A 21,529-nucleotide genomic window follows, 5' to 3' on the forward strand; every position below is an offset into this window, starting at 1 on the left:
GGGCCATACCTAAGGCTGAGACCCTCCAGCCATCTCTGCCCGCACAGCGCTCCAATCATGTCACCCACATCCTTCATCTTGACAGCAGACCCATGAAGCACACACAGTAAGATTTTCTGGTTCTGAACCACTGTTCTCATGCACTGAAGTAGTTTTTCTGAGGCCAAACTGAGAAGTGGGCAGATCCAGTCTTCAAATCCTTCTCAGAAACCTGTAGGGCTTTCCAGGAGGCTCAGTGATGAAGAGTCTGCCTGCCAAGCGGGAGACCCAGGTTCGATCCCTGGGTGGGGCAGCTCCCCTGGAGAAGGGAATGGCAACCCACTCCAATATTCTTGCCTGGAAAATTCCACGGATGGAGGAGCCTGGTGGGACACAGTCCAGGGGGTTGCAGAGATTTGGACATGACTGAGCGACTAAGCAGCTGCAGCAGCAGAATGTGGTAACCTTCCTTTGTGAACCCAGGTGGACTCATGGTTGTTTCTGATGTTCTTTTAAATTTCTTTTTGGCTGTGCTGGGGCTTCGGTGCTGTGCGGGAGCCTTCTCCAGCGAGTGGGGGGTCTTCGCTGTGGTACGCGGGCTTCTCGTTGCGGGGATTTCTCTTATCGAGGAGCACGGGCTACAGATGTGTGGGCTACGGTAGTTGGGGAGCACTGGCTTAGCTGCCCCTCGGCATGTGGGATCCTCCTGGACCAGGGATCCAACCCATGTCCCCTGCAGTGGCAGGTGGATTCTTAACCACTGGACCACCAGGGAAATCCCTGGACTGAAGGTTTTTAGAGACCATGACCTTGAACGAATGTAGGAGAAGTTTAGCTACCTTCCACCTCAGCATCTCTCTGGGAGAGACTCAGAAGTTTTTTCTGTTGGATGATCCCAAAGCTATTATTTTTACCGTGAAGTACCTGCCCCATGCATGACACTGTTCTCAGCAACTGACACATATTAACCTTACCATAAGCAAGACCATCTTATCATCCTCAGTTTACAGATGATGAAACCAAGGCACAGAGATGTCAGGTAGCTTATTCAAGGCCACCCAGCTCTTCAGTGGCAGAGCCCAGACTTGGGCTCCGAAGGCTGGTTTCGGAGCTCATGTTTACAACAGTGTGCTGAGCTACCTCTCTGGGGAGTAACTCCCCAGTTCTTCAGCATTCAGACTAAAGAAGTAAAGGGAGCAACTAAAACCACAGGTCCTAAGGAACTATGAGTTTGCAAAGTGCTGGGCAGTTTACCAAGTGCTTTTCCTCAACATGATCTCTGATGGGTCCTGCAAGGCTCTGAATTTGATGGCTGTCTCTAGGAACCCAATGATGCTGTCACCAAAAGACCCAAAGCACCCTGTGTGTGTGTGTGTGTGTGTGTGTGTGTGTGCACGCGCTCCATCCAAGAAGGACCAATGGAATCACCCATGAAGGTCCCCTCACACACCTCAATCAGGAAATTCTCTGCAGAGCCCCCTTCCCTCTCAGTCCACGGGGTTCAGCAGAGGCTCCACAACCTCCAGAAAGCAGAATGAGACCCTACTCTGGACAGTGCGAGTAATTCCATCCTTCTAGCCCCAGGAATTGGTTCAAGTAGGGAGTATGTGATATCAGTTGGTCTAGCCAGACCCCAAGGGAGCTACTGAGAAGAGACGGACCTGGGAGGACACAGGACTGGAGCCGTCAGCAGGACGCCGTCTTGCCACCAGGTAGGCCCAGAGAATCAAGCCAGCACTGAAGAAGACAGAGCGAGAGGGAGAGAAAAAACGAGCAGAGGCCTGATGTTACAATTTGCAGCCCTGGATCAAACTGGTCCTGAAGTCTCGTTCCTGGAGTCTTCAGTTCCGTGAAATCATTAAATTCTCTTTTCAGCTTAAGATTATGTGAATTTTGCTTCTGTTCCCTACAAATGATATAAGTGAAAACTAAACCTATCTTATTGAAACAGTTTCAAAAGGACACTACTCTGGTTGGGAACAGGGTGAGGAAAAGCCTGCTCATTGAGACGCTGCTCCCTCTCCCCACAGCTTTACCTAAAAGGAGAATGTAAACTGTAAGGGGGGGCTTCCCTGGTGGCTCAGTGGTAAAAAACCCACCCACAATGCAGGAGACGCAGGAGACACGGGTTCAACCCCTGGGTTGGGAAGATCCCTTGGAGAAGGAAATGGAAATCCACCCCAGTATTCTTGCTTGGGAGATCCCTGAGACAGAAGAGCTTGAGGGCTACACTCCAGGGAGTCGCAAAGAGTCAGACACAACTCAGTGACTGAGCACTGCACAGCCATACACTGTAGCATTATGGGGAAGAAATGAGGTTGACTTTACCGGAGCCATTTTGAAAGGAGCAGTAGATTACCTGTGAATGTTATCAGTTAATTCACAGAATTTGTTCCTGTGTGAGTTACTCATCAACTCTCCCATCCATAGCCACATGGTACCCGTGACACCAGCTCCAGGGGTTGGACACGACTGAGAGACTGACACCAGCTGCCACTTGTAATCACTGACTCTGGGTGACAGGTGGGATGGATAAGGGGGCATGGGTTGGCCCATCTCCTCTACATAAGGTCAACACAAAGTGTTTAGCATCCGAGCAGATGGAGGGCTACCCAGCTCAGTGACAAAGGCTAGACTAAAAGCATCTTCCCAGGCACATTTCACTACAGCAAAAAGCTTCTGCTTGGAGCAGCTGCTTCTTTATGAATTCTGGATTGAGGACACCCAAACAGAGCAGAAATCAAGCAAATGTCACTTCCTCCCAATGATCCTATTCTCTGTATATTTTTCTCTAGTTTCACGGCCCCCAGGAAACCCTTGCACAGCAAGGAGATCAAACCAGTCAATCTCAAAGGAAATCAACCCAGAATATTCATCAGAAGGACTGATGCTGAAACTCTGGCCACCTGATGCGAAGAGCTGACTCACTGGAAAAGACCCTGATGCTGGGAAAGATTGAGGGCAGGAGAAGAAGGGGACAGCAGAGGATGAGACAGTTGGATGGCCTCATCGACTCAATGGACATGAGTTTGAGCAAACTCTGGGAGACAGTAAAGGACAGGGAAACTGGGCGTGCTTTAGTTCATGGGGTTTAGTTCACGAACGGTAACAACAGAAAACCCTCAGCGATCTGTCCCCGAGAAGCACGGCCCCCAGCTCTGTGCTGTCCATGGCAAACAGCTGCCTGCTGACACCCTGGGTTTCAGACGAGGGGCCTCCTGGTGTTTGTTTTCCTGCTGATTGAATTACTCATGCCTCATTTGTCCACTTCCCTGAAACAATCTTTTTTGGATGCCTTTCGAAACCTGAGTCTCTGCGGTTTGTCTGGACTGGTTTTTATTTGTGGAGGAGAGTTCGCTTGTCTAGGGCGGAGAAAGATGGGGTCTGCAGAAGTCATGGCATCTGTGGCTTCCTGTCTCGTGAGCTCCTGCTGTTCTCCCCAGGAGCCAGGATTCCTCCTGGAATGCTCTCGTTCCCATTGGAAGCTCCTGATGAAACGGAGACGGGGAAATCTTGCCAAATCTGCAAAGTTTCTAAATAATTCTCAGCTCTCAGGGAACAAGAAACACATTGCAAGCTTCGAGGGCAGGGGCAGAACAAATAATTACTGAGTCTGTTGGTAAACAGACCCAGAGAAGACAACTGAATCCAGCTTGTTCACTCTTGCCTGTCAGGCAGAATTTAATACCATCCTGTTTCTGTTTTCCTTCTACCCATGACCCAAGTTACAGCTTGCTTAATTTCTGTTTACAGTGTGAGGCTCCTGGTGATGGAGGGAAGGAGAGGTCTGGTCAGACTTTCCCAGGAGAGTGTGCCCTGTAGACCAGAGGTTCTTAACTCAAAAAGATCCTCAGTCGGAGAAGCCAAGTCCAATTAAATCAGAATTACTACAGAGGAGAACTTGGAAACCAGTGTGATTCCATCGTGCAGCCAAGGTTTAGAACCACGGCTTGAGAGCTACCCTACATAATGTCACAGCCTGAGCCATGCATGCCTGCTGAGCGCTGGAGACATGGTACATCCAAATTGAAATGGGCTGTAAATGGAAAGTCTTCACCAGATTTCTACAAGTCAGCACAAAAAAAGAGAACACAAACTATATCATTAATACTTTTGTTATGTTGATTACATGTAAAACAACGGGGGTGTGTCCTGAGTGATGTGGGTGATGCTGCGGGGTAGACCAGAAATCTGTAAGGAATCCTCCAAGGAAGAGAAAGAAGAGATACTCACGTCTTCAAACAATTCTCAAGACATCACTGTCTGCATTTATAAGACGCACAAATCCCCAGTCAGGCCCCTTAGCACATTCACACCAGTATGAAAGTGTTAGTTGCTCAGTCACGACCAACTCTTTGTGGCCCTTTGAACTGTAGCCTGCCAGGCCCCTCTGTCCATGGAATTCTCCAGGCAAGAATACTGGAGTGGGTTGCCATTTCCTTCTCCAGGGGATCTTCCCAACTCTGGGATGGAACCCGGGTCTCCTGTATTGCTGGCAGATTCTTTACCGTCTGAGTCACCAGGAAGCCTTCCCCCACCTACACCCGTACTAGCAAGCAAGCTTGTTGTGATACATCCTTATGAAGTCTTGGTTCATTTTCTGTCCACCAAAAAGAACACAAGAGGAAGGAAAAGTCTGTGATGTTGGACTAGAGTTTCCAAGAAAAAGTCAAAGTTCAGGCTGGAAATCTCTTTTTATCCAATCTTCTTAAGCATGGCCAAAAAATATCCTCAAAGTGTTATTCTTTTCCCTGTCTCATTTTTTAAATCAAAAGTCATGTAAAAGGTAATATGGAAAGAACTTTTGATAGATTGCTGCTGCTGCTGCTGCTAAGTCGCTTCAGTTGTGTCCGACTCTGTGCAACCCCATAGATGGCAGCCCACCAGGCTCCCCCGTCCCTGGGATTCTCCAGGCAAGAACACTGGAGTGGGTTGCCATTTCCTTCTCCATTTGATAGATTAGGACCAGCTAAAAATCTTGGATATGGCTGTACCAGAAAACAGTGTTTGTGATTTTTGAGGCTTGAGTTTTCGGTCTGCTTTGAAAGGTTTCCAGTGCTTTGCTGGGAGATACGAGGAACCTTCCAGAGAGCTTAAAGGTAATCCTCCCCTGGAAAGCTGCACACTTCCTTGTTACTCCCTTGACAAAGACCCTCGGTCAAAGCATATGCTTTCACGTATTTAGCTAAACCACAGAGGGAGACGAACTGAACTTTTACCTTGAAAGTCAATACCATGGGTCGCAGTTGAGATATGATCAACAGCAGGATGGGACAGGCCAGGGAAAGTCAGGACCAAAAATATGGACAGACCAGACATTGTAAGAGTAGCAGGGAGAGCTGAGGTCAGTGGGTGTTAGGACAACATGTGAGAAGAGGGGAGCACGGGCAGGGAAACAAAAACCAAGATCCTGCAGATAAGGGGCAATGGGGAAAGGCAGGACCGACAAGGAAGGACAGGGGAGCTGCTCGACATTCAAGCAGATGAGACAGTTTGAAGAGTCCACATAAAGGGAAAGGTAGAGAAGAAGCAGGTTCAAGCACGCAGAAGGCACCATCGGAGCCTGGAGCTCAGCGTCCAGGGAGAGCCGGAAGGATGAGGACTCCTCTACCCACAGACCAGGTACGCAATGGGGTCAGAACCCAGGCTGAAAGAATTCATAGTCAGAGACTTAAAACCCAGGTCAGAAAATGGGGGTCAAGGGGGAAGCCCAGAAGTGGGGAGGGGTCTGACAACAACTCTCACTTCAACACTGTCCATCATCGAATATAGCAAGAACCACTCCTATGTTACTCATAGATGGGAGAGTTTCCAGGGTAAGTGACAGGCCGGCCGATTATCCCAAAGAAGGCGTGGGTCGTGAACCACATTACTCTAGTACTGATCAGCAACTGCTGGGTCAACAGAGTAAGACCCAAAGGGTTCCCATAGTCTGTTCTTGACTCACTGGTCAAGCTCAGCATTCTCGTTTCCTCCCTTGGAACCTCGGTCTCTGTGAGAGGCCTTAACATCAAACTGTGCAAATCCAAAAGACCAGGAGGTTTTCTGGCTGGTCTCATTTCTCACACCTAATTGGACTCCAAGCATTAGCCTGATGCCAAAACCAGACAAGGACATCATGAGAAAATAAAACTAAAGACCAATACCTCCTACAAATACAGATGCAAAATTCCTCAACTAAACCAAATTCTGCAACATATAAAAAGAGGCCGTATGTCATAACCAAGAGAGATTTATCCCTGGAAGGCAAGGTTGGTTTAACATCTGAAAACCAATGCAATATTCCATACTGACAGGATAAAACAATGAAAAACAAATAATTATCTCAATAGATACAGAAAAAGCATTTGATGGAATCCTACACTGTTTCATGATAAAAACAAAAACAAAACCATCAGCAAACAAGGAACAGAAGGGACCTTTCTTGACCTGACATACAGCATCTATGAAAAACCCACAGCTAACAGCATACCCCGTACTTACTGGGGAAAGACTGAAAGCTTTCTTCCTAAGAACATGAATAAGACAAGGATGCTCGCACTTACTGTTTCTATTCAACACTATACTGGAGGTTCTAGCCAGAAATTCGATTTTTCAAAAAATCATTGAGGCTTCTGTATTGGAAAGGAAAAAGTAAAACTCTCCCTATATGAAAATAACATTAACTTCTATACAGAAAATGCAAAGCAACCCACAAAATAATCATTAGAGCTATAAATGAGTTCAGTAAAGCATCAGGATAGAAGATAAATATAACTCCCCAATCCACTACACACTAACAAAACATCACAAAGGCTTGAAAATGACCCCAAAGGAGTGAAATGAGGTCGGAAACGTTGTAAAACGTCTCATTCCCCATCCTGAGCACTGGGAGTGTTTGGGCTCTAGGAGCTCTGACCCCATGACTGGGGGCCTGAGCACCAGGAAGGTCAAGGTCGGATGCACACTCCCTGCACACCCCGGTCATGGTCAGGGAGGGCCCTGGGGGCCAGTGGGGGTCTGCACTCTTCCACCAAAGAGCAGACAAAGTGCACCGTGACAAAGTGCTCCAAGAAACTAAAAAAGCAAATTATCACGTGATACAGCAGTCCCACCTTCGGGTATATACACAGAAGAATTGAAAGCTGGATCTCAAAGAGATACTGGTGCATTCGTCTCTTATGTTCCCTGCATAGGCAGGCTTCGCACCAACTGGGAAGCCCCCCAATGGAACATCAGTCAGCCTTAAATTGGAAGGAAATTCAACATATGCCACAACATGGATGAACCTTAAGGACATCAATAAATCTGTCATAAAAAGACAAATAAAAGGGGTTTCCCCGGTGGCCCAGTGGTTAAGTAAGAATCCACCTTGCAATTCAGAGGATGCAGGTTGGATCCCTGGTCTGGGAAGATCCTACATCCCTTGGGGTGATTAAGCCCCTGCACCGCAACCACTGAAGCCTGAGTGCCCCAGAGCCCGCGCTCCGCAGCGAGAGAGGACGCTGCAGTGAGAAGCCGGCGCTCCGCAGCGAGAGGAGACGCTGCAGTGAGAAGCCGGCGCTCCGCAGCGCTGCAGTGAGAAGCGGCGCTCCGAGAGGACGCTGCAGTGAGAAGCGGCGCTCCGCAGCGAGAGAGGACGCTGCAGTGAGAAGCCGGCGCTCCGCAGCGAGAGAGACGCTGCAGTGAGAAGCCGGCGCTCCGCAGCGAGAGAGGACGCTGCAGTGAGAAGCCGGCGCCCGCAGGACGCTGCAGTGAGAGGACGCTGCAGTGAGAAGCGCTGCAGGCGCCCGCTCCAGCGAGAGAGGACGCTGCAGTGAGAAGCCCGCGCTCCGCAGCGAGAGAGGACGCTGCGGTGAGAAGCCGGCGCTCCGCAGCGAGAGAAGACGCTGCAGTGAGAAGCCGGCGCTCCGCAGCGAGAGAGGAGCCCCTGCGCGCTGCAACGAGAGAAAAGCCTGAACAGCGATGAAGATGGGGTGCAGACAAAAATATAGTAAATAAATACATTTTTTAAAGTTACAGAACAGAGAATAACGTTTTAAAAATAATAAAATAAAAAGGCAAATACAAAATGATCCCCTTTATATGAGGTTCCTGGAGTGAGTAGTCAAAGTCACAGAGCCCGAAAGTAGAGTAGGGGTTGCCTGGGGCTGGGCGGGGGTGGGGGTGAGGGGAGGGGTTATTGTTTACTGGGGACGAGGTTTTCGTGGGTTTTTTTTTTTAAGATGAAAAGGGTTCTGGAGATGAAGACGGCTACACAGCACGTGATGTACTTACTGACACCATTGCACACTTAAAATGGTTCATTTTATGTGTGTAAGCCTGCGTGCTAGGTTGCTTCAGTCGTGTACAACTCTTCGCAACTCCATGGACTGTAGCCCGCCAGGTTCCTTTCTACATGGGATTCTCCAGGCAGGAACACTGGAGTGGGTTGCCACGCCCTTCTCCAGGGGATCTTCCCGACCCAGGGATCGAACCCATGTCTCCTGTGGCTCCTGCATTGCAGGCAGATTCTTTGCCGCTGAGCCACCGGGGGAGCCCTTTACACACGTATACTCTATCACAATTAAATTTTTAAAAATAAGACCAAACCAAACACCACGACACACTGAAAGAGAAGAGACATCACGGAAGAAAGGAAAAAGCTTCTTTCCTGCTTTTTGAACAAAAGACATTGCCTTTTCATTTTGCTTGAGGTCCTGCCCATTACATGATCATCTGTCCTCCCATAAGAAAAAGCTGGCGTTTCTCTGGGTGTCATTCACTCACTTGCAGTGAAACACTGGCCTTAAGAGGCCCTGTCCTCTGAAGTGGTCCCTCTCTCCCCTGACTTGGGAAAGCCGTGACCTTGGGAAGCGTAACCCCCTTCGGAATGGACAGTGGAAACGGGGTGGGAGGTCTCCTAAGCCCCTCTTCTCCACTTTCCTTCTAGAACCTTGGCTCTCACGCAGTGGGGTGCTTCCTGGCACAGGGGAGCCTTGACGATGCTCATTTGGCCCCTGACCTCCCATCTGGAGATGGTCAAGGGCGAAAGCTGGCTGGAGGGGGGCTGAGGTCAAGGCGCCAGACGGAAGGCTCGGGGCCACGGCAGTCCCCGTGCCAGGCTGGGCTGCGGGGTGTTTGGCCAGGGGTCCTGGGCCAGCAGTGCTGCTCTGAGCTTGGGAAATGGTGTGGCTTTGGGCCAGTCACTTGCCTTCTGACTCTCTCCAGTGTGAAATGAGGCTTCCTGAGGTCTGTCCCAGAGCCAAGGTCAAGTCAGAAGGGCATTGCTCGTTTGTAACATGACGATGGTGTCTTGGCCTCCGTGACTTTTTCCATCCCTTCTCCCTTGCCTGCACTGAAAACTACCCATCTCAGGCCCCTCAGTCTCCGGCGAAGCCCCCCTGAACAGGCCTGGGGCCGCCTCCGCTCCCCACCTGCAGGCCGCGGTCGGGACATCAGGCAGGAGGGAGCTGGGCGGGGCGGCCCCCAGCCCGCGCTTCTGGACAGAATGAAAACCCCGACGCCCCATCTGATGGAATCACACCGAAGAAAGGAAACTTGTCTCTTAAGAACAAGCGAGAGGCTGATGACTGAAGGCCCAAAGAATTTTGTGGTTGGACCTTTTTTTTTCCTGTTGTTTGTTTTCTGGCACAATCTGCCTCTGTTTCGGAGCCGACGGCCGCGGTGCCTGTGACAAAGGCCTCTTTCTTACGACAGTTTAATAGCTCCGATGTGGGGGACAGCCCCGACTCCCGCGGGGCGGCCTCTGGAGGCGGCCTCTCGGAAAGGAGAGAGCCTCGCTTTCGTCCAGTTGGGTCCGAACTGAACTGAGAGAGGCTTAAGGAAACAACAACAAAAAACCAAACCAAATGGGAAACTCCTTTCGAAACAGGAAGTGAAGGCTTGGGGTGGGGAAGACAAAATGTGTCAGGAGAGAGGAGAGACTGGATCCAAGAGGGATGCTCAGAGCTCACTGTCTGCTGAGGGCGGAGGGGAGGAATCTTTGTGGGGGCGGGGAGATGCGGATGGAGACGCAGCAGGGTGGGGGGTGTAGAGAGGGTCGTGTGTATCGGTTCCCTATGGCCGCCGTAACCAAGGGCCGCCATCCAGGTGGCTGAAGACAACAGAGACGCATTCTCGTGGTCTGGAGGCTAGATGCTCAAAAGCAAGGTGTCAGCAGGACCACCCTCTCTCAGAAATCTCTAGGGAAGGTCCTCCCTCGGCTTGTCCAGCTTCCGGCGGCAGCGGGCACTCCTGGACACTTCTTGGCTTCTGGCTGAGTCACTCTGATCTCTGGTTCCCTCGGGGTGTCTGTGTCGTCACCCAGCCTCCTCCCATGTGTATGCCTGTGTCTCTTTTCCTTGCCTTATAAAGACACTGGTCATAATGGATTTGCGTGTGCACATGCGTGCTCAGTTGCTCAGTCGGATCTGACTCTTCTGCGACCCCATGGACTGCAGTTCCTCTGTCCGTGGGATTTCCCAGGCAAGAATACTGGAGTGGGCTGCTATTTCCTCCTCCAGGGGATCTTCCCGACCCAGGGACTGAACCTGTGTCTCTTTTGTCTCCTGCATCGGCAGATGGATCCTTTACCATTGCGCCTCCTGGGAATTTAATCCTGCACGTGGAAAGCGCTGGCTAAATGTTTCACGACTGCCAGAGGCAGGGCTGGGAGGCAGAGAGCGGGGCAGGAGTGTTAATCCTGGGCTTCCGCACACCTGCCACCTGCCGTGAGCTTGACCTCAGGGCAAGTCCCTGGGCTCCGGATTTTCACCTGGTTCCTGGGAGGACAGTAAGGACTGAGCAGCGCATGTGAACAGCCCTTCAAGGCAGCCACCAGTGCCATGCCGCAAACCCACTAATGTGGCCAGGCTGCTCTCCTAGCTGGTCCAGCAAACGGCAGTGGATTCAACACCAGCACCCATCCGAGCCCCTGGTGACTCTGGAAAGCGCAGTTGCTTTCTGCCTCTTGCTGCATGTGACACGCGGTCCCAGAGCACGGTCAGAGCAGCAGTGGGAACGCAAGAGGGAGAAGTCTGTGTCATTCCCAGTGCCTGGGAAAGCCACAAACAAACGACGAGGCTGCTCTTCGAGCCTCGTGGGGTCCACGCCTCCCCCCGAGCCCGCCCTGGGCTAGACAGAGCACACGTTGTGCCGAGATCGGTCCCTGGTGCCAAGATGGTCAGCCCTGTCGCCAGGCACTCGGGTGGGGGTGGCCGGGGGCCGCGGAGGAGGAGGCAGAGGAGGCGGCCCCGCACAAACGGGCTCCTTGTGCCGCTGATGTGAGAAGCGGCCGCCGGGCAGACAGGGCAGGGCAGCATGGAGCCGCCTCCTTGTTCTGGGCCCGAACTCATGCGGTGACACTGGGGAGACTGCAGAGTCCAGGGAACCAGGCGGGGGGCGGGCGGTGCGTGCAATAGAGAAGCAGCTCGTGCTGTACAGAGGGGACTGCCCGCTTAAAATCACCCGTAGAATTCAGGCGGGCCATCAAGGCCAGGTGCAGAGCAGACCGTGCCCAGCCTGGTCCCGGGCCCCACGCAGAGAACAGAAGAGGCCCCCGGCGAGGGTGCAAGATGGGGAAATCGAAGCACACAGTATCAGAGTGAGAGCCACCCGCACGCCAGCTCAGCACTCGGGCAAGACGGCAAAGCCAGCCTGGGAGGGCCGGGGCGGGGAGGAAGGCTGTGAAGGCACGGCGGTTGCAGGCGAGTCACAGGAGGTCAGAGCTCCCACGCTCCCGGACCCGGGCCTCTGGCCTGGAACCCGCAGAACCCTTGTCTCCTGCATCAGCAGGTGGATCCTTTACCACTGAGCCGCCTTGGAAGCCCAAGAACATAATTGCATATTATTATTGAAAAGGGCTTTTGTGCATTTGAATAGAGAGAGAATTAAGTCCCTGTCCGGGGCAGGGAGGCGCAGAAAGGACTTGGTTTTCTCCTGAGTTTATGAACTAATTTTTGGTGATAAATACAGATTGTAAGAGAGAGTGACTGGCTGTGAGAGCAGCTTTGTTTCAACACCTTTACTTTGCAGACTAGAAGAGGTAGCATTTGTACATCGGGCTTCACATGCCTGGGGCACACGTACTGTCCCGTAATCACTAGGAGTCCTAGAACCACAGCTGCCACCCTGCTTTCTCACGTGACACAGCTGGAAATGTAGGTAGTAAGAGCCCAGGGCACAGGCGGGAGGCCAGGTGCGGGGAACCCAGAGTCTCGCCCTGACGCCCCACTGCCGCACGGTGGCGCTGTCTGCCAACCAGCTGCCAGTTCCACCGGCTCCTGATAATTCAAGGTAAGGCTAGGCAGCTGTGTCGGGGGACGGGAAAGAAAAATGTATTATGGGGAGGAGCTGTCAATAGACTGACTCTAGAATTCCAGGATGGAAGACTCTTCAGAGTCCCTTGGACTGCAAGGAGATCAAACCAGTCAATGGTAAAGGAAATCAGTCCTAAATATTCATTGGAAGGACTGTTGCTAAAGCTGAAGCTCCAATACTTTGGCCACCTGAGGCAAAGAACTGACTCCTTGGAAAAGACCCTGATGCTGGGAAAGACTGAAGGCAGGAGGAGAAGGGGACGACAGAGGATGAGATGGTTGGATGGCATCACCGACTCAATGGACATGAGTTTGAGTAAACTCTGGGAGTTGGTGAAGGACAGGGAAGCCTGGCCTGCTGCAGGCCATGGGGTCGCAAAGAGTCAGACGAGACTGAGCGATGGAACCGAAGAATTCGTGGCAAGGTAGTTTAATGGGTTCAAGAGAAGAGCTTGTCTGCCTCAAATAGGATGGAAAGTGCCATCTGCTGTTGCAAATAAAAAGCAGCACAAGATTTTACTTCCAGTTTTGCTGACATGATGGAAAGGATAGCGGTGGGGAGGGGCCTGTGTGTGTGGCTGGCCAGGGTGTGTCCTCGCACTGGGGCTCCAGTCTCAGGCTAGAGACCGCTCTGCAGCGAGCTGAGGCTGGGCTGCAGCTTCCCCAACCCAGGAAAGCTGAGATCCAATTCAGAAGGTCAAGACTTCCTCCTTGAGGAAGAGATAGTCTCGTCAGGACTCCCCAGACATCTGGGAACTTGGTCCCGCCACAGGGAAGTCTGGGGCGTTAGCAGAGCAGCCTGCGATGTGGAGATGGCCCTGGCAGCCTGCTCCTTAAAAGATGCTGCTGCTGCTGCTAAGTTGCTTCAGTCGTGTCCGACTCTGTGAGACCCCAGAGATGGCAGCCCACCGGGCTCCCCCGTCCCTGGGAGTCCCCAGGCAAGAACACTGGAGTGGGTTGCCATTTCCTTCTTCAGTGCATGAAAGTGAAAAGTGAAAATGAAGTCGCTCAGTCACGTCTGACTCTTAGCGACCCCATGGGCTGCAGCCCACCAGGCCCCTCCGTCCGTGGGATTTTCCAGGCAAGAGGACTGGAGTGGGGGGCCACTGCCTTCTCCAAAAGATGCTGAGTGAACAGCAATGAAAGAATTTATGTTTTATTTCCCCAGGTGCCCTCCAGGGCGTCCCTTGTGGCTCAGTGATAAAAGATCGACCTGCCAAGCCAGAAGACATGGGCTCAATCCCTGGCGGGAAACTAAGATACCGCAAGGCACGTGGTGCAGCCAAAAAAAAGTGCTCCTGGCTGCCCTGGTGGTTCAGAAAGAACCCATCTGCTAATTCAGGAGACTCAAGAGATGCGGGTTCAATCCCTGGGTTGGGAAGAGTCCCTGGAGAAGGAAATGGCAACCCACTCCAGTATACTTGCCTGGAAAACCCTATGGGCTGAGGAGCCTGGCGGGCTACAGCCCATGGGGCCGTTAAAGAGTCAGACCAAACGTCTGCTGAGTGACCAAACGTCTCCTCTCACCATGTCAACGAAGTCTCCTCTTCAACACTGCATTTATCTTGCAAACGTGTTTTCCTGATTAAACTTGAAGAGAAGTAGGTGGACAACTGGAACAGATGGATGGGCACGTACAGGTCTACGCACCCGTCAACTTATTAATGTTGACTAACGAGCAGGAAGATGTGTCTACTGCCGTCTTCGTCTCTAAACAAATGGCTGCTTAGCTGATTAATGGCTGCTGTCTTAAATGAATGCTAATATTTCAACATGCATATCGGCTTTTAAGCCAGGCAGAAGGATACACCTGACTTTCGCTTTGCTCTTTGATCTGAGCGGCAAACACAGACTTCAGAGTTTGTTCTGATGCCTTAATGTGTAACTCAATGAGCCACGTCAGGTCCAGATGCCAGCTAAGACTGCAGGCATCCTTGACCAAGTGTCTGGGTGTTGGGTAGCCATGGCTGGCCGGGGCACTCAGCAGGAAAAAAAAAAATGTCCAGGAATACCTCGGGGATGTGCTTTGTGGATTCTGCGTGGTGTACCATCAGGTCAGCGGCCAGCCTCCTCTGCTGCACGTAGCCAGCTGTGGGATGTTTGCCATGCCGGCCGGTCAGGGTGTGTTCTCGGATTACAGACGCCTCTCTACTCGTGCTTAAGTAGGATGCATGTGATATGTGAGGCCAAATCCGAAGCATAAATAGCCTCGCTCTCCCTGCTGGTTTGAATTATGCCTGCCGCTGAGTTAAGAGCTGAGGGCACATTTCCTCTCTGGAGCACACATCCTCTGGAGGTAATGACACTTCAGGAGGGAAAACCACTTAAGCGGCCAACTCCCCAAGGAATGGCAGGATGGAGAAGGGCTTTGTGGTGAAACCAAAGAGAAACTGCTGCGGGACCTGATCGGAAGGAAGAAAGTCGTGATTCCCTTGAACTGCTGGCGGAGGCTCGTCTTCCTCCAGGAGATGTTCGGTTTGGAACAGGTCCCCTGAAGATGTAGGCCACCACCTGGGGGAGGAAGGCGGACCAGGTGGAAGGCTGGTGATGGGGAGGGCGCCAGAGCGGCGACGCAGCTACAGCATCTGAACACTAGATGGCAGCAGCCATATACAGATTACTCACTGGGGCCCCACAGGTGGACTTGCTGCCTTTTCCTACTGTTCATGGGATTCTCGTGGCAAGAATACTGGAGTGATTTGCCATTCCTTCCTTCAGTCAAAGGATGGCAGGGCTTCCCTGGTGGCTCAGATGGTAAAGAATCTGCCTGCATTGCGGGAGACCCAGGTGTGATCTCTGGGTTGGGAAGATCCCCTGGAGGAGGGGATGGCTACCCAATCCAGTATTCTTGTCCCTGGAGAATTCCAGGGGCAGAGGAACCTGGCAGGGTTCCATGGGGTTGCAAAGAGTCAGACATGACTGAGTGACACGAACACACATACCTGTAGTCTTTTTGCCTTTTCATACTGTTTGTGGGATTCTCGAGGCAAGAATATTGGAGTGGTTTGCCATTTCCTCCTCCACTCAAAGCTATGGTTTTTCCAGGAGTCATGTATGGATGTGAGAGTTGAACCATAAAGAAGGCTGAGCACCAAAGAACTGATGCTTTCAAACTGAGATGCTGGAGAAGACTCTTGAGAGTTCCTTGGACTGCAAGGAGATTAAGCCAGTCAATCCTAAAGGAAGTCAACCCTGAATATTCATTGGAAGGACTGGTGCTGAAGCTGAAGCTCCAATACTCTGATTACCTGATGTGAAGAGCCGACTCCTTGCAAAAGACCCTGATCCTGGGAAAGATTGAGGACAGGAGGAGAAGGGGGCAGCATAAGATGAGATGGTTGGATGGTATCACTGACTCAGTGGACATGAATTTGAGCAAACTTTAGGAGATGGTGAAGGACAGGGAAGCCTGGTGTGCTGCAGTCCATGGGGGTCACAAAGTGTCAGACACCACTTACTGAATTAACAAAAACACATGTAGTCTTTTCTGGTAGCTGGTGTCACAACTTGGACAGTGAACTTGGCCATGGCTGTGCTCCAATAAAATTTTACTTATAGAAGCCAAATGTTGGGCCCGATTTGGCCCACTTGCCAACCCCTGCACTAAACGGAGAGCTCTGCCTGGCCCAGCTAGCTCGGTCCACACATCACAGGCATATGCCAGGTAACTCTTTTCCCCTCCCAAATCCATGCAGACCTGTCCCTCATTCCCCCTCAGCCCTTCTCATTTACCTATGTGATTACCTACGTCTCCTGAACTCGAACTCTCCCTCCCACTCGATGAAAGAATCAGGTGACAAATGCTGCCTATCGGTTCTGAGTCTAAACCCCCTCCTTCCCATCAGCCTCTCCATTCCCACCATCATCGAGCCATCCTCTAACTTCTCTGTCGCTCTTAAAATAACAGGTAACAGCGGTGTCAACAGCATCTGTCCAGTCGCTGGACTCTTCACAGGGATCCGTCTACCTCCCCCACACCAGAATTCTTCCCTTGAGTGGCGTCAAGGTTCAAATTGCCCCTTGGACTTTGTCATCAGAACCCACCAAGGTTGTCAGCCTCTTGCTGAAGAAGGTGCTTCTCCTTTGGCCTTCGGTCTCACTTCCATAAATTCCCACGTGAACCGCACCCCCCTTGGTGATGTCACCTGCCTGCAGGTCGAGGCTGCACGTGCTCTTAACCACCTCCCCCACCCTCCTGATGAAACGCTTTGTTCTCTGAAGCGCCCCTGAGGTCCACTGGTTCCTTGGACCATCTGGTTTGCATCCCCTACCTGTGCTCATCTCATGGTGCCTGAGGGCTTCGCCTCCACTGACCGATTGCTTTAAGCGATCTGGTTGCTATTTTTCGATTACGTGGCGCTGAGGTCAGAAAGTCTGGTCTGAACGGTATTGACCTGGGTGTGTTCTCACCTTCTCTGTGGCACGGTGCTGTCACCATTTCTGGGAAACACCCACACCGTGTGCTTGGGAAGAAGGTTGACGTTTTCCTAACTGCTGGGTTGGGGTCCACATATGTCCATTACGCACATTTTGTTAGCATATTACCCATTTATCAGTGTCAGAGAGGGGAGCCGTTCTCCCCACCACGACTGGGCTTCTGACTGTTGCTCCTTGCAGTTCTGACCATTTTTCCTGAGCCTTGTGAGGCTGATGTTGCTGGAAGCGTACACACGCGGGATCATTATGTCAGCCGGGTACCTTGTCTCTCTTGTCATTAAGTACTGACCTTTATTCTCTCAGCGGCTTTCCGCCTTTGAGTCTGCCTGGTCTGAGACTGAAATTGCTAATACCCGCTTTCTCTTGATCAGCATTCACCTCTTGTCTTTTGTCATGCCTTTATCTTCCACCTCTGCATGTCAACGTTTTAGGCACGTCACTTGTTAATTATGCAGAATTGGAATTTTAAAAAGCAAAACCTCTCTTTCAAAAGATGCATTTAATCGTCTGATGACTGTTTTTACACCCCCCCTCCCCCTAGCATTAGTCTGTCTTTCTCTTTTTTATCTTCCTCTCTGCCTCCCACGAAACCCTGCATGGTCTGCAGCATGAGCTAAGGGCAGAGAAGGCTTACATGCCTTGACTGGGGGCAGGGGCTGTTCTGAAGTAAGATCAGAGGAATTTGAAAGGAAGAACCCAAACCACAAACTGTGTATGGATCTGTAAGTGGGGCAGACAGACTGAAGGACAGGGTCTGCGTGAGGCCACCCTTCTTTTGTCTCTGTGGCCGGCATTGTATGGACCCACTCTCCCCACCATTCCCCACACTCCATACCCTGGACACAGGGGCAATGAGGGCAGAGTCAGAGGGGCATAAAATCCCCCCAAGGAGGCTGGTTTATCAGAGGGTTTCATGAGGCTGAAAACAGCCCCACCTCCCCAGCTCGATCGCAAATGGAGAGCCCCGAGGAGGGTTTACATAACTCAGAGGATCTGTCTGGTCTCAGGAAACAGGGAGCTGGGTTGAAAAGACTTTTCTTCTACTTTCTTCAGAGACACGAAGCTTAGCAGAAAGAGCCGGTGACAGAACATTGGAGTTGACATCTTGATGTCGAGGGAGATGAGGTGCCACCAGACGGGAAGCCGGGCCGTGAGCACGGTGCCTGGGGCAGGCTGTCACTGGCTGGCACGGACGTCTCTGGAGCGTGCGCGACTCCCGGGACTCGGGAGGGCCCCTCAGCGCCCAACACTGCCCGCCCTGATGGTCTGCGTGGTCCAAGGCAAGTGGAGATCAGATGGCTGTGCCAGGGCATGAAGCCCTCCCCGCCCCACCACTCCTGGGGCAGGAAGAGCAGCCCGCAGGCTTGATGAGGCCAATCAAGCCCCAGGTCTGGGTGATGGTCCTCACAGTCTGAGGGCTTCACCCATCTACCATCTCCTGGGATCATCGTCATAGGTGTCTTGTTTAATGCTGACCCTGGAGCCGGGGCGAGGGAGCGACTTGCGAGTCTGACAGGCAGGAATGAGAATTGAGAAAAAGGAAAAAACCTCGACCCACGACATGGCAGCCCATGCCTGCGTCCGGGGCTTCGTGGAGCAAACGGGCCCCTTCACATGTAGCATCAGAGCCCAGCGATCCCAGTGACTACACAGACACACGGAGGCCCTAGGGCAGCTGAGGGTCTTGAGGAAAGGATGCGACGGGGAGTAAAGAGACCCCAGGAAAGGTGGGGACTGAGCAGGGAGGGTGGGATTCTGTGAGGAAGTAGTTCCTGGCAACCACAGTCCACAGACCCAGGGCAGACCATTGAAGGAAGCGGCAACATTGCCTTCAGGGGAAAAAAGTCGATTTTGAGATTGTACCGGTCAGAGGGCAGTCGAATGAACTCAGCACAGAAGCCAGTGGCCACCGGACCACCACTTTGAGCCGAATTATGTTTTCAAAATATCGTGATTTCCAGGGACTTCCCTGGCGGTCCGATAGTAAAGGATCTGCCCGCCAGTGCAAGGAACACGGGTTCGATCCCTGGTCTGGGAAGATTCCACATGCCGCAGGGCAGCCGAGCCCACGCGCCACAACCGCTGAGCCCCTGCTCTAAAACACGAGGCAATAGAGAGTAGTCCCACAAAGCGACACAGGCCCAGCGCAGCCACAGATTAATTAACTTAAAAGTTTTGAGCACCTTGAGAGTGCGCTTGTGCTAGCTGTTCCAAAGTCGCCACGGACCCCACCACTCCCAACTATCCGCCCCCGAGCGGCCCCGCCTGCCTGTCCCTACCTGATCGCCTGCACCCGTTTGTGCTATCCTTCGTCCCCTGTGGGCATCTGAGTCTTCTGCCCTTGGATGGATGGCACCGCGCCCTCCTTCAGCCTGGAGGCTGGGGTACTCCTGGTTCTGTGGGCACGAGTGGACCAGGCAGCTCATCTGCACGAAGCCCCCTTATGGTCCCGAGGCTGTGGCCTTATCCCGGCTCTGGATGATCCGAGAGAGGTGGAGGGGAGAAGAACCCACAAGGCCTGGTGACTGTCTCGGGAAGACGGGGGGAACAGGGGCCCAAGGATGACAGTGAGCTTGGCTTGCTCAGCCAGGTACCTGGTGGTGACGGGAGACCAATGGAGAATCAAGCCCTGGGGCTGCGGGAGAACGGCCAGGGAGAGAGCGCCGAGTGAGAAGAAGCGGGGCCCTGGAGATGGAGCGCCGGGGAACATGAGCATTTCAGGAGGGGCTGGCGGACACGAAGCCGGCAGGAGAGCCGGGGAAGAAGCAGACGTGAGAGAGAGGAAATCGGGAGCGGAGGCAGCCAGGGAGAGGAACGCGAGGGCTCGGAAGAGAGGGAGGGTCGGCATGGCCAGCCGTGGCCTTTGTGGCTCTCTGGCCTTTCCATCCGCCTGGGGCTGAATTCTCGGATATGGGACCGGCGAATACCAAGGGCGATCACGGTACTCGAGCCCTGGCGGATTCGAGCATCTGCCGGCGGGTCCCCCCAGAACATCGTCTTATCCTGATTTATCCATTTACAGTGTTTGGAAAACAGCATGCAGTTACATCCACGGTTGGTTTCCAAAACAGCTACCCCTAAGCTAGCTTGCTGGAAGAACTTGGCGTAAGCCTGTTTCTTTGATGGAGCATCTCTCTCAGGTGTGAGCACCCCTGCCCTCCTCCTCGCCTCCACCAGTCAGAGCTGGGGGGCTGGGGTGCTGCACAGCTCAGTGCAGATGGCTCACCCGAGGCACCAGCTGGTGCAGTGCCACCAAGGCATAAGGTGTTGCTTACCTGGCACTCTCGAAGGTGGCCGACGCCGTCTTTCCTATGGCCCCAAATCCAACTCCAACCGCAAGACCCTCTGAAAGAGACATAAAGACGCACGAGGCATTAGGAATCATTCTTCTACAATATTACACATGCATATGGGCTTCCCAGGTGGCTCCGTGGTAAGAACCCGCCTGCCAATTCAGGGCTTGTGGGTTTGATCCTTGGGTAGGGAAGATCCCCTGGAGGAGGAAATGGCAACCCACTCCAGTGTTCTTGCCTGGAGAATCCCATGGGCAGAGGAGCCTGGTAGGCTACAGTCCACAGGGTCACAAATCGTCAGACACAACTGAGCAACTACACAGCAACAATACTTGCACAAAGCCAAAACAAGCAGACCGCTGTGGGCTGGGTTAGGGCTGTCGTCCACCAGGGCAGGGAGATGCATGGTCGGACCCGCTTGGTGGGGGTACCCCTGGGGTACCATGGAAACAGTTACATACTCCATCACACTGGCAAACCTATGGTCCTTTTTGCATACTTTATAGTCACTCAACACGCTTACACTCATTCAGCTGTTCAGAACAGGCAGTTTCTTCACTTCTTCGTAAGAAATCAGAACAACAGGATTTCAGCATGACACAACACAGGTTAAAAGCAGATCCTGCAAAGGCTCATTTCTGAAACAGGTGTGCCGCTCTGTTTGCAGATAAAGGAACTCGACGTAAAGAATGAATCTTACATTTGTAAAGGTCAGTGGATTTTTCTATTACGCGTTGATGTTGAGAAACTGAAGTTTTTGAGTCCTGGAGTTCATTTGAATTTGACTGTTTTAATCCTTTTTGTTAATTAAAAATGCTTGCAAAAAAAGGGGGAGCTTTGATTCAGAGGTCCAGGCTCCTCAGCCTTGATAGTTTCTTGTCCTTTTCTTTGTCTTTCAGAGATTTCCTCCAAGGGTGGGCACTGCAGAAGCTGTCACTCCAGGGAGGAATTTGGATAATAAAAGTTCAAAACTTTCAGGACTGCCTGATGCATCTCACAAGCTTCAAAAAGAATGAATGTCCTTGGTGAGGTTCCACATACCACTGGGGGCTGAATTTCAGGCCTGGCTAGGGTGGATATGTCTAAGGGTTTCAGGCATCCCTGAGATCCAGGGGGAGGCAGCCTCTTACACAGCCCTGGAATCTCGGGAGCTGTCCATGGTCCCGAGAAGATAAAGTTAGAGGACATCTGAGCTGCCTCCATCTGGCCTGTCTCCCACCTTCGGGGAGCCCAGTGTTCACAAGTCTGCTGTTCTCAATCTTTTTTTGTACCAACACAGCCCAGACTACAACCCACTCCCATCAGCAAGTTGTGGTCTCCTCTGGGGCAACGTTCTTCACCAGGTGTCAAAAGCTAAGCAGAGACTGGCCTGGGTTCCCTGACACCAGAGGGGCCAATCCCTCCCTTTGAGAAAACTTGCTTTTCTAAACCATAAACAGCAGCTGGTGGCTCTTTTGTTAAAGATTCTGCTCGAATGAGTCATTTAATGTAAATGGTAGTGCAGCCCTGACAATAGGACTTACATTAATTAGCAAACTAACC

At 52.1% G+C, this 21,529-nt stretch overlaps 1 protein-coding gene across 5 annotated transcripts in view; it reads right to left on the minus strand.

Moving 5' to 3' along the window:
- SLC39A11 (solute carrier family 39 member 11) overlaps window positions 1-21,529 on the minus strand; it is a 375,544-nt gene that overhangs the window by 26,958 nt on the left and 327,057 nt on the right. For all 5 annotated transcript variants that reach the window (XM_070389009.1, XM_070389011.1, XM_070389008.1 and 2 more), the window contains one exon: window positions 19,970-20,039. In XM_070389009.1, the coding sequence (XP_070245110.1) occupies window positions 19,970-20,039 (70 nt within the window). The remainder of the gene's footprint in view (window positions 1-19,969; window positions 20,040-21,529) is intronic.

The sequence above is a fragment of the Bos mutus genome, chromosome 19 (genome assembly GCF_027580195.1).
Source record: "Bos mutus isolate GX-2022 chromosome 19, NWIPB_WYAK_1.1, whole genome shotgun sequence".
Lineage (NCBI taxonomy): Eukaryota > Metazoa > Chordata > Mammalia > Artiodactyla > Bovidae > Bos > Bos mutus.